The 12,290-nt window shown below is 40.1% G+C and overlaps 1 protein-coding gene across 1 annotated transcript in view; it reads left to right on the forward strand.

Moving 5' to 3' along the window:
* Nucleotides 1-8,618, forward strand: part of PLCB2 (phospholipase C beta 2) — a 41,072-nt gene extending 32,454 nt beyond the window's left edge. The window contains exons 27-32 of the mRNA XM_053475204.1: nt 1,438-1,606; nt 2,794-2,870; nt 4,214-4,309; nt 5,151-5,208; nt 6,378-6,464; nt 7,830-8,618. Coding sequence (XP_053331179.1) covers nt 1,438-1,606; nt 2,794-2,870; nt 4,214-4,309; nt 5,151-5,208; nt 6,378-6,464; nt 7,830-8,264 — 922 coding nt within the window. The 3' untranslated portion in view covers nt 8,265-8,618. The remainder of the gene's footprint in view (nt 1-1,437; nt 1,607-2,793; nt 2,871-4,213; nt 4,310-5,150; nt 5,209-6,377; nt 6,465-7,829) is intronic.
* The last annotated feature ends 3,672 nt before the right edge of the window (nt 8,619-12,290 follow it).

Here is a 12,290-nt window from a genome sequence, read left to right on the forward strand (position 1 = left end):
TGTGGCAGGGGACACAAATAATGGGTGTGACAAAACTGATTATATAGGGCTACACCTTACCTGGAAATAAAACAAGTGTGTAACGGCAGTGTATGTGTGTGTATATACCAGCAATGTATATATGTGTATATGGGCAGGGATTTGTAAGGGTTGTGTATATGTGTGTGTAAGGGCAGTGTATATGTGTGTGTGTGGGCAGGGATGTGCAACAGCAGTGTATGTGTGTATACCGGCCGTCTATATACGTGTATATGGGCAGGTGTGTGTAAGGGAAATGTTTATGTATGTGTATGTATGGGCAATCACGTGTAAGGGCAGTCTGTGTACATATGGGCAGTGTATATGTGTGGGTATAAGCAGGCGTGTTTATGGGCAGTTAATATGTGTGTATGTAGAGGCCTGTGTAAGGGCAGTGTATATGTATGTGTATGAGCAGTGTATATTTGTGTGTATGGGCAGGTGTGTATAAGGACAGTGTTTATGCGAGTGTATGGACGGGTGTTTTTAAGGGCAGTGTATGTGTGTATGGGCAGGTGTGTATAAGGACAGTGTATATGTGTGTATGGGCAGGCACATATAAGGTGCCTTAGAAGGTGCCTTCAATACCTTGTAGTAGTAGCTGTAGTTCATCAGTGCCTATACGTTGATGTCTCTACTGCATAACTGTGTTATTTATTACTTTTTTTTTTTTTTTTTTACTTCTTTAGTATACAGCCAATCTTCTTGTAATATGTAATGTAATAATTTAATGATCTGGTAATGCCACTGATTAATTGTCATGTTACTCTAGGTAACATATGTTTCTTTTCTGTTTTATTATAAAGTATTTTATAATATTTTGTCATTTGATAATATAGGTATTGTGTGTGTGTGTGTAGAAAGCAAGAGAACTGACAAGGGATTTGGTTTTAGATTCAATTCATTTTAACATAAGAGGTATTGTAAAGGGCCTGGGCCATCCTGCTCATATCTTATTAGCCACCTGAGCATGGACAGATCCCTAAAGCGTTCCATGTAGTGGGAAATCCTGCCATGGTCTGCATGTGTGGATTAGCAAGTCACTGGGTGCAGGGGGCAAGTCACTGGGTGCAGGGGGGTAAGTCACTGGGTGCAGGGGGGCAAGTCACTGGGCGCTGTAATAAAAAGGCAGAGCTAAATACGTGCCCGTGCTGCCCCGGGCACGTCGTCACATTTATTTGTATGTTAATTATGGAACATCAACATTACCAGTGAATTTTTTTTGTGTACAATTACAATCCTAGTTATAAGCTTTTAACGTAATGTTTTTTTTCCCTCATTTTTGTTAAAGTAATATTCTTTATTAATTATGTTGTGACAATAATTAAACAGAGATTCTTTCATAAATATTCACACATTGCATTACTATGTGTGTGTTTTTCCTTTCCGATGCTTGACTAAGCAATATTTGTATTGCAGATCTGTACCTGAGGAGGATTATGGCTCGGTATGGGGTGCTGGAGAGATACCTGGTAAAGGTGATCCCAAAGTCTTAGAGATGAAGGAGAAGCTGGAACAGGAACTTATACATGCTGGGGAAGAACTTTATGAGAGTATATGGAAAAAGAAGGAGCAGCATTGTATTGAGGTATGCACTGGATCAGATTTGTTCCAGAACCAATTTTACAAAGGGACACTCATTGTCCAGAGAGCCCCTAAGCAAACAATATAATGCTCTGTATATACTTTCGAATGCATTGATCAAAATTAAAAAATTGACTTACTTTAACAAGAAGCTGCAGATGTAGAGCTGCAACTTGCTTCCATTTTCAGATGATACTTGTCAATGATTGGGAGCACTTACTGCAAATGCTCACAGGGGTCTCGAAATAGACCACAAGGTTCATGGAGCCTGAAGCTAACTGGTGGTACATATATCACGTGGAAGGAGATGTGTTCAGCCTAACACATCTCCAGCGCATAAAATAGCCCCAGTGCAGGCAAAGGGACACCAAGCGAATTAAAGGTTACTCTTTGCTATCACATGCATATCAAGTGCATATGATGGCAGGAATGTCTCTTTAAGCAGGTTCCTCCCAGGTTGTCACCCTGGCAATAGTTTACAGTACTGAGTTACTGTACTTCACTGGCACCTAGCCAGGGATTTATTTAACATGCTTTAGAGGTTATAATGCATGGGGCATGATAAACCCTGAACTTTAAACCAATGCAAAATCAGAGATAAGCCACCATTTGTTGTAGAAATCCCTCGTTCGAGCAGAAACATTACAAGGTACCTCAGTGCTAATTCTTTTTCGTTAACTTATCTTTCTCGCACTCTCACTCACGCTCTTTCACGATTTCCTACACACGTAACTCACTCTCAGACTCTTATTCACGCTCTTTTCCATTGACTTCCTACCTTCCGACCGATCATGTGTCCCTGTCTCCGTTACCGCAGCTCTGCTTCTTATCTTGCCTCATCCTTTATTCTGTCTTCTTTCTTCGCTTCTACCCAAAATCAAGAGGCAGAGCTGCGGGAGGAGACAGGAACCTGGTAGTGGTTGGCATAGAAGGTAGGGAGACATTAAGAGAGTGAATGAGAGAGAGAGAGTGTGTGAGAGAGCATGAGAGAGGGTAAGTGACAACGAATTTCATTTCCTAATGAGACAAAAAGGGCAGGAGACCCAGAAAAAAAACAGGAAAACCTTCTGAATTGTTTTTTGTCCATTTTTGGTCTAGTGTGTAATATTTTTTCTACAATTTTGACTGCATCGTTTCACTTTTACTGCTCTCACTGTTAGCTATAACAACGTATTTTATATTTTTTGACAGCAAATAGCCAAACTGATGGAGTTGGCACAAGAAAAACAGTCAGCTGAACTGAAAGTCCTGAAAGAAACAGCCTATGGGTATAATTTGTCTTCATAACACATTCGATTTAATCCACTATTGAATTTCACCCCATTAGGAAAGGGGCCCAATGAGTGTGCCCTAGTTTTATCATTTGCTCTCATGGAGGTGTGGAGCCCACCTACTCATCAGCTTTGCCTCTTATTCCCTATAGCGTGGGATAAAGGTTAAATAATTAAATGTAACTCTTTGAGCAGGTACTGTGACTAACTATGCTTCACCATTCCCTATATCTAGGATATAAAAGTGGAATTAATACACTGGGCACCATGCCTCTCATACCTATGATGTCAGATGTCTACTTTATACCATGAAGGGGACATGGCATCTAATTTAGATTTCACTTATTGTTTTAAGCTATAACATGTTAACAGCCCTGTGTGAACATGTGTTATAAAAATGAAATTAAAAGCTGCAACTGTTTTGTACCCAAAGGCAAGGGTACACAAGGCTCAAAGTGTAATTATACTTCAGGGATGAATTGTGCCAAACAATGCTACCCTCCATTCTCTACAAAGTGGAATAAATTTTTTTTTCATGTTATAAAAAAAGTAGTACATAAAATACCCTGCACACTTTTAATGTGGCGGGTCCACCCTTTAAGTGCAAGGGCTACATTTAAAACCGTATCTCAGCATATAGGCCAAATTATAATCTCCCACTCCCTCTTGGTTAGTAGTGGTCATACAGACTCTCTTTTTTCAGATGATGTTTTTTTGCAAACCTTTTTTTCATTTGTGTATGTTATGGTGGATTTGATAGTTGGAGTCAAAGGCCTAATAATGAGCTGACACTCAGCATTGGTGATCTTGGGCTTGTACAGCTGTTCGGATATTGAAATGCATTCCAAGCATTTTCATTTCCCGAATAGTTCTGCTGATGTGAATTGGTAGAGCGCGCTCTAGCAGTCGTCTTCGGCAAGTTTCTGTGGTCCATCACTTTGCAACTGAGCTTTTGTTGTTTCTAAACATTTCCATAATTTGTTGCATTTACAACATCATTTACCTGACAGGACCAGCTCTGGCCAGTGTTGAACTGGTGAACTTAATTTCCCATAAAGGATTAGCAAAGTGTATAATACACCAAAAAGAAACCATTATGTATAAAATCCCAAATCTGTTTGGATTTGTAATAATTTCCCAATGTCTGTATACTATCGAAACGTAAATCAGCACAAACCTTCAAAGCACACATGGAAATATCCCTAGAAATGATTATTTATGACAGCCGTTAAACACAGAGATAGGAAGACCTGCCTTATTTCACCTTGAAGAGCTCTGTTTGCGTAATTCTCAGGGGGGTTGTACGAGGTCCACGCATGTAATTGCCGTGCCTTTTGCAGTGACACTAAACAGATGAAGAAGAAGTTGGAGATGAAGAGAATGGAAAGGCTCGAAACTATGAGCAATAACACAATGGACAAACCTGCTCAGGAAAGGTGCATATTAATGTCTTTAATAAATCCCTAAAGTCAACTGTTCTTGAAAAAGACTGTACAGGTTGCCCGATATGTCCTCTGTGTTCACTATAACTTTCAATGTTACCAGGTATTTGCTTTAAATTCTTTAAGGGCTTTTTTACATTATAGGACCAGATTGTCTTGTTTTGCAAGGTTTTCCTTCTTTCTTTTTTTGAAATTTGTTCTAATTTGTTCAAATTCTAATTTTGTGCTTACAAGCACTGCCTTTGTCACTTGTAAATGTATCCATATGTGTGATTGGCTGTAGCAGCAATCAAATACACAGAAATTCAGGGGATCTGCTGTAGGCTGATTGCTTTGGTCATGGAGTGGTCAGCTACTACAGTGACCTGGAGACCACTGGGATTGCAGCAACGTGGGGCCATTTTTTTCCCTCCTGATTATGTACTAGGTACATCATTGGTCATCTAGGTACATCTTTTCATGACGTACCCAGTACATCTTTGGTGGCGAAGGGATTAAAGTAAGATACCATAATCAAAGTCATTTTGATAACTCCTACCAGTGGAAAGTGGCTGTAGAGCTTGCAAGTAGTTAGGAGAACTGATCCTTCTTTGAACTGATAGACATACCTCAGCATTTGGCCAAGTTGGCTTTAGACTTTTTGGTATTCAAATGCCATGGTATTCAAACAACCCAATCTCTCCCTTCCTCTCCGGGATGGCCGTGCTTCAAACCTAAGCTTTGGTTTGATCCAAGGGCCCGCTGGCACTAAAGATAGGGTTGCTATTTTACTCTTCCGCTGTTGTCCTAATCCTGTTTGTAATGTGTTTTTGCTCTTTTTTTTGTAATTGTTCAGATTAAAAAAAGAAATAAATAACTCCCACATCCAGGAAGTAGTACAGGTCCTACAAATGGTGAGTGCTACCTTTAACATGGTTAAGACAACAAAGCGCCGATGTATTTCCAAAATGTTTTTTCAGCTTTTAACAGAATGAATACAGAGAGATGTTTTTACAGAGAAATTAAACCGTAAATAAAGTTTCCGTAAACCCCCGCCCTCAGCCACACCACTAAACCAAATAGTAGGAGGTATGTATAGACCACCAACGGCACTGAGATGATGAGGGTACATAGAGGTGCATGTGAGAGAGGGGCACTGAAGACTCGTTTCATCTAGGAAGCTAGAAACCCTGTTGCATAGTGCATGTAAAGTCCTGGAGTACGTGGAATGTCTGACCGATTCCTTTTCGAAAATACGCCAAAATATAAAAAACATGTTTTGACTGTGATGATTTTAAAACACAAAAGACAAAATCGATAAATTAGGACAATTAAAATAAAAAATAGAATCATCAAATTAAAAAAAAAGGCCTGATACAAAATATCTTAAAACAAGCAAGTCCCAAATGATGTAAAGTAGAATGGCCCCAAATAAGTTAATAAAAGGTGAGCCCAGGGTTAGTTGCTTCTGGGTGCTATATTTGTCCGGCAACCCCCCCCCCACCATGTAATTGAAACAAATGCGAACGCACTCATACACTTACTCGCTCTAACACCATACACTTACACACACACACACACACACACACACACACACACACACACACACACACATTATTTTCCTCTCTCCTTTGCTAATTCTAAACTCATCTCTGACACCAACAGCATGCGTGGGTAACACCAGGCCTGGACTGCCCATATGGTCACCACCAGCTGGATATGCCCAGCCGAACGCTACACTAGCATAAAGACATAACATGTAGCCTGTCGTATCCAGCTGTCGGCTGCACTTATTTCATTAGGTGGAGCCATTACTTAAAAGTTACCGATATGGTCATCACGAGAGGGTGGATTTAAAGACTTTAGCATTGTTTAAGTGCGATGAGGTAAAGTCAAATCACATACAATCTATAGTAGGGTACGTGAAATTAGAAACGAAAAAAAGGTCTAAGGGATTATGCAGTTCCAGGGGATTTAGGAATTATGACTGTGATTTCTAATGGATAAGGCATAACTTTTGTACTTGAGATTCGTGTGAAACAGCGTGTTGCCACTACAAATAACCGTTTGTTTTTCTTTTGAGGTATCTGACAAATGGAACAACCACCAGCAAAAACTAGAGGAAAAACAAGCAGAAGGTCTACAAAAGATCAAAGAAAAAGGAGAGCAGGTAAACAGTTTGCCAGGGGTTGAGAAATCTCAGTACAAGTGTTTTGTTTTGTGATTAATACTATTTTAAAGTAAATAAGGATTCAACATGTTCCATTTTCAAAAAAGAGTATTTTTTTCTGGTAATGTAACAGTTACATTTGGCCTTGTGCAATGACTTTCATTTTCAGGATAAGATTCCTCTGGCAGATGTGCAATGATTCATAACAATCTTTGCTTTCCCATGCTGATGCTGTGACACATCCTGCTGTAACAGCGCTTCGTTCTTTATACAAATCTCCAAATGCAACTGGCCAGTAATGTTTATACGTTAAAGAAATATTTGTGTGGTTTACTGGTAGACACCAGGTAGTGGTTTGGGGGTGTTGTTTGAGTAGAAAACTGGCAGAAGTGAACACAGATTCTGGGAACATGTGCTACAAATTTTTCGCAGACATCGGTCAATCATCTAGAACGTGAGGCCTCAGTATCTTATGTTACCAGGAAGTTCCAGAAACATCAAATGAAGACGTTCTTCTTGATCATCCTCATGTAAATGTTCACATTGATGGACAGTGGATGGAGTATAGGGTTGAAAACTTGCCTACTGACTGCTATGTGTTTCTTTAAACAGTCTATCATTTTTTGATTCCTTTCCTGGACCCTGTGCTATATCAGTAAATGTTAGACTGAGATTTGAGAGTGTACCGTACGAGACAGGTGCTACGACTGCAAAGCTAGCCATTGATGCTACCTATCCCGGTAATGGGAACCAAGGGGTCTACTGGGACGTCCCAGGCCGTCTCTGCTGCCTTGGCACGATTGCTACTGTCAACTACTCCCCTTTATAGCATACTGCCCTTTGGGGCAGAAAACACAGATATGTGTCTTTTACGTAGGTATATGGTGTCAAAAGTGCACAATGGAAGATATATCAAAGCTCCAATATACAGACATATTACAGTAGAGGTGCTATACATGAGATGTAAAATGCTGTGTTTCCATATATTACAAAGTGGCTGCTGTTTTCCATCAGACTACGGGAAGCAATTAATCTTTACAATCTTTATGTCTTTCTGTGTCATGCATGGGAAAGTAACAATTTCCTGTCCCGGAAGTGAGTAGTTTAATAAAACTTCAATGTGGATGTGGATTTCAGTTTCTATATCCCTGTAAAGGGAAAGGAGAGCTACATATAGTTATGTAGTATAAATGGGTATTTCTAGACAGAAAACCTTCTCCTGAGCATTTCTTCTGAAATGGTGGCTGCTTATAGAAAGAGGACAGTAATATATAACTGACATCATTTTAACATTTCAAATAATTGTCTTATAACTTTAACGACTTTTTAATAACCTGTAATCATTTTTAAATTTGTGTTAAACAGACTCAAAAACAACTTCAGGAGGAATACCAAGAGAAGCTCAAAAAACTAGCAGATGAAGTGCTGGAACTTGTTCATAACTGCATGGTGGCATTTTTTCCCACCGAGGCTAAGACTGCGAAGAAAGAGACAAAAACCTGTTCTACCGACAAATGGGAATTTCTCTTGGCAAAAACTGACAATAGACATTCCGCGGTGAAGGAAAGTCAGACTGCTTTGGATGAAAGCAACTTGAAAAACCCAGCAAAGGACAACAAAACTGTTACTGAACCAGTTGGGGATCCGGCATTAGAAGCATCTGCTACAGATACAGAGCAGACCACAAAGACTACAAATGATGCATCACAAGATGATGTAGTACCATTCACGCCGTCATCTCAAGTGGAAACCAAAGAGGATAAAGGAAAAGAACCTTCACAAGAGTTGTCTTCACATTAGGGCCCTTTGCTGGTTGCAGTTGAACTCAGCTGGCTTCTGGAACACTAGATTTTGTATTCTATTACATTTGTTCAGTTAAGCAACTTTGTTGCATTTTAAAGCATTTGATTAATATTGGTGGTCTACAAAATGTATGACGTGATGTATTTAGTTTGTATTTGTAGGTCTGCCAAAACCCATGTCTTTAATAAGAACTTGGACACAAAAAATATGTGTAGATAAACTAAACATTAAATTATTTTAGCTATTGAGTTATGGATGTGACTGTTGAAACTGTAGTAAACCTTATTAAGTTACTCTCAGTGTGTGCAATACAGTGTTGTTATTCATATTTTCTTGCTCCCTTAGGCCTAGGGTGAAAGATTACAAGGGGGCTTTCCATGGTTGATCACCCTAATGGTATTTACTGTTGTGTGAAAAAGAACATAATACTAATTATCTGTTCCTTAGCAGGTCTAAAAAATAGGTAAATACAACCTCAGATGAACAACACATGACATTATTATACCCTGTCATGATTTATTCAACAAAAATCAAGGCATGTGTGAAAAACTAAGTACACCTTATGATTCAGTACCCATGGGACATTGTTCCAGAAGTCTTATGGTTTGTTCAAATGCAACTTTGCAAACCTAAGCCGCGCTGCTGTGTTCTTTTTATGGAGAGAATAGGCTTTTTCCTGGCAACCCTTCCAAACAAATCATACTTTAACATGCTGAGGCCTGTAGAGTCTGAGATGTGTGACTGTGTTTTTTGCAATTTCTCACACACTACCGTTCACTACTCTGCAGGAGGCGAAGAGAGGTTGCTTTGGGATGGCAATTTGAAATTCATCAAAAGGTATGAAGTCCAGCCTTGTGGAAAAGAAAGGTGTATGTTCAGTGATTATTTGGGATAAGGAAAGGTGTAAGGGGAATTGGTTGAATAGCATGTACAGGAACAGGTGACTTATGTATTCACCTCCCAAATGTTATGCTGTTTAGAGCAGTTACGTTTTCCTCCAGGGATGTGAACATTGTACAGTGAGTGATAATAAGAACTCTTTCCCCAGAGTCTTGCGTATCTGTTTCATTGTTTAGTGATTTCGTTTATTTTGTTACAGTGGAATGAAGTCCAAGAAGGCTTCTGCTTAGTGAAAGTGAACCCAGGGAGGGTTAACACCAGATCTGCTCGGAATGGCCAGCAATGTTCAGTGTCTACTACCAATAATTAAATCTATTGGAAGGACTGAGTCTGTGTCTTTGGTCTGTAGATGTAGAGCAGGGGTGTCCAAGTTTTTCCTGCAGCGGACCACTTCATCAAAAATGTATATGATCGGGGGCCGACCTCATTTTTCACTGAGAGAAAAAAAGGCCTTTAATGAGACATGCAGATTGAAATAAAGTAAAAGACAAAAAATCCATTACAATGCCTCTACAATGCCTCTCACTAGAAAGTTTTGTCCTCTGACATGACTACAAATTCAGGAGGGCATTTTATCTCTGGATATGTAAAAAGTAAACAGTTCTATTTATTCTAGGGATGCACAAAAATGAAAATTATTTAAAAATAAAATATATATATATATAAATTGTAAACAGCACACACAAATTCCAGCATTTACTGGTTACCTGGGCATGATAGGAGTGTGATTGCTGTTAACAATCATATATAAATTGATATTGTTATTGTATTTTTTGTCCACTTTTGGTGTGTTAACACCACACATTTTTATTACAAGTAACACACCAAAATTAGACAAAAAAAATAATAATAACAATATTAATATATATATAATTGCTAACACCAATAACACTACTGTCATGCCCAGACAACCAGTAAATGCTGGAACCTGGGCATGGTAGGACTGTGATTAGGAGTGTGTATTAGTTATAGAAGTCGAAATAAATACACGCACACTTGGTGACATGGTGCTTCTGAAGTGTGGAATTGTTGGACTTTCACTGCTTCCTGCATCATTCAGAAAAGAAAAAAAGTGTTTTTTTATGCTTTTAAGACTATTTTTTCAAACGGAGAGAGTATAAAATCTGCTGGTTGAGAATTTCGGTTTCATAAATTGGATTTTTCGTTTTTAGTTCAGAATATAATTATTACATCCTGTTTATCCCTAATAAAAATAACTATGGTGTAACACACCATTCTCTGACCTTTTTAATTTTGCAAGTGGCATTATAAATTATATATCACCATCATATTCAACAAAGTTGTAAAAATGATAAATGCATAGGTTGGCCATTACTCAACGTACTGGATACTACAAAAATCATTTATCTGCCCAACACTCCTGCTAGCAAAGCCTCTATTGCACTGTGACTTGTCTTACAAATGTATTCTTAAGTGGCGAAGCGCTGATATATAACGTCTTAACCCAAAGGTCAGATTTTTTGTCCTCAATCATGTTTTTATTTTCATATATTACCCCCTGGACTGCAGTTAAAGGATATTTATAGGACATAAAAACACATCTTTATTCAGTGCTGCGCCACTTTGTACAGTTTCACAGGTAACCCCTTCATGCCAAAGGCTGGTTTACACCATAAAGAATAAAGCATGTATGTTATCAAGCAATACGTTTTAATGTACCTGACAAAGATTAATTTTGTTTCACGGTTGGACTCTGAGAACTCCAGGAGAGGCGCCGCTTCTCCAGTTCAACACCTGAATCCTCCAGGTTGCAGAAGCTGGGTCGAGACACGCCACACCCCCACCCATTTTTCCTTTAAATGGGGGTGTGGCATCAGCAGAACTGCCCACCAACATCAGTCCTGGCCACATCCCGCAAAAGGCAGGTAGCCAGAGCTCAGAAGTTCCCAGGTATGCATATCATACCATATTCATTCTAATAAATATTTCTTAGCACCATACTATAAAGAATAATACATTGAAATGTGTCTCTGGACTATCAGCCTAGGCCACAATATGTCACCAGCTGTATATATAATAACTATTATTATTATTGGCTATGGCACCATCAAATTCCATAGCGCTGTACAATGCAGGACTGGCCCAAGACATTGTGCTGCCTGGGGCGAAGTGTGAAATGCTGCACTCCCCCCTGTACTCTGAGTGAGTGCTGACGTGACGCCTGACGTCACTGCGCTCTCCGGGAAAATCACAGCCATGCTGCCACGCGAGAGCTGACCTCCAATCACGAAGGAGAAGACGCTGCGCAGCGTGCATTAGGTCCACAGACCATAGACAAGCTAATAATAGCTTGCTGCAGGCTGCGGCGTCAAAAAGCATTTCTTGGGCGGCAAAGTGCCACCTCTTCAAAAACGCCACCTGGGGCAATTGCCCCACTCTGCTTCATAGCAATGGGTAGACAGGACATGACAAGTAGCATATAACATAACAGTTTGACTTACAGGAACAACAGGTGAGGAGGGCGTGGTTGTGGTGTTTCATCAAATTAATATAAAAGTACCGTATTTGCTCGATTATAAGACGAGGTTTTTTTCAGAGCAAATGCTCTGAAAAATACCCCTCGTCTTATAATCGGGGTCGTCTTCTAATCAGACCTCAAATAGAGGTCTGATTAGGAGACTAAGATCCAGATCCCCCGCACCGCTGCAGGGGACCTGGATCCTCCTGTCGTCGCCCCCCCCCCACACACACACACTTACCGGTGCCTCCGAAGGTGAAGTTGGCAGCGGGGGTTTGTATGCGTCCGTCGCAAATACCTTCCCCGACTGTCAGAGATCAGAGTTCAAGAGTTCCTGATCTCTGACAGCCGGGGAAGGTATTTGCGACGGACACATACAAACCCCCGCTGCCAACTCCACCTCCTTCCGGCTGCCGCGGAATGAGACGTCAACCCGCTGCCCCGGCAATACAGCAGGAAATTGGAAGCACCGGTAAGTAAGTGTGTGCGTGTGCGTGTGTGTCATTTCTGGAATGCCTTACACCCCTATATGCCACTCTGGCACTTAGGGGGTTAAAAGGCATATTATGGGGCAGAGTGGCATATAGGGAGGTATAAGGCATTTCAGGAGGCAGAGTGGCGTTAAGGGGGCATTTAATAGTGCA

The sequence above is a fragment of the Spea bombifrons genome, chromosome 9, assembly GCF_027358695.1.
Source record: "Spea bombifrons isolate aSpeBom1 chromosome 9, aSpeBom1.2.pri, whole genome shotgun sequence".
NCBI lineage: Eukaryota > Metazoa > Chordata > Amphibia > Anura > Pelobatidae > Spea > Spea bombifrons.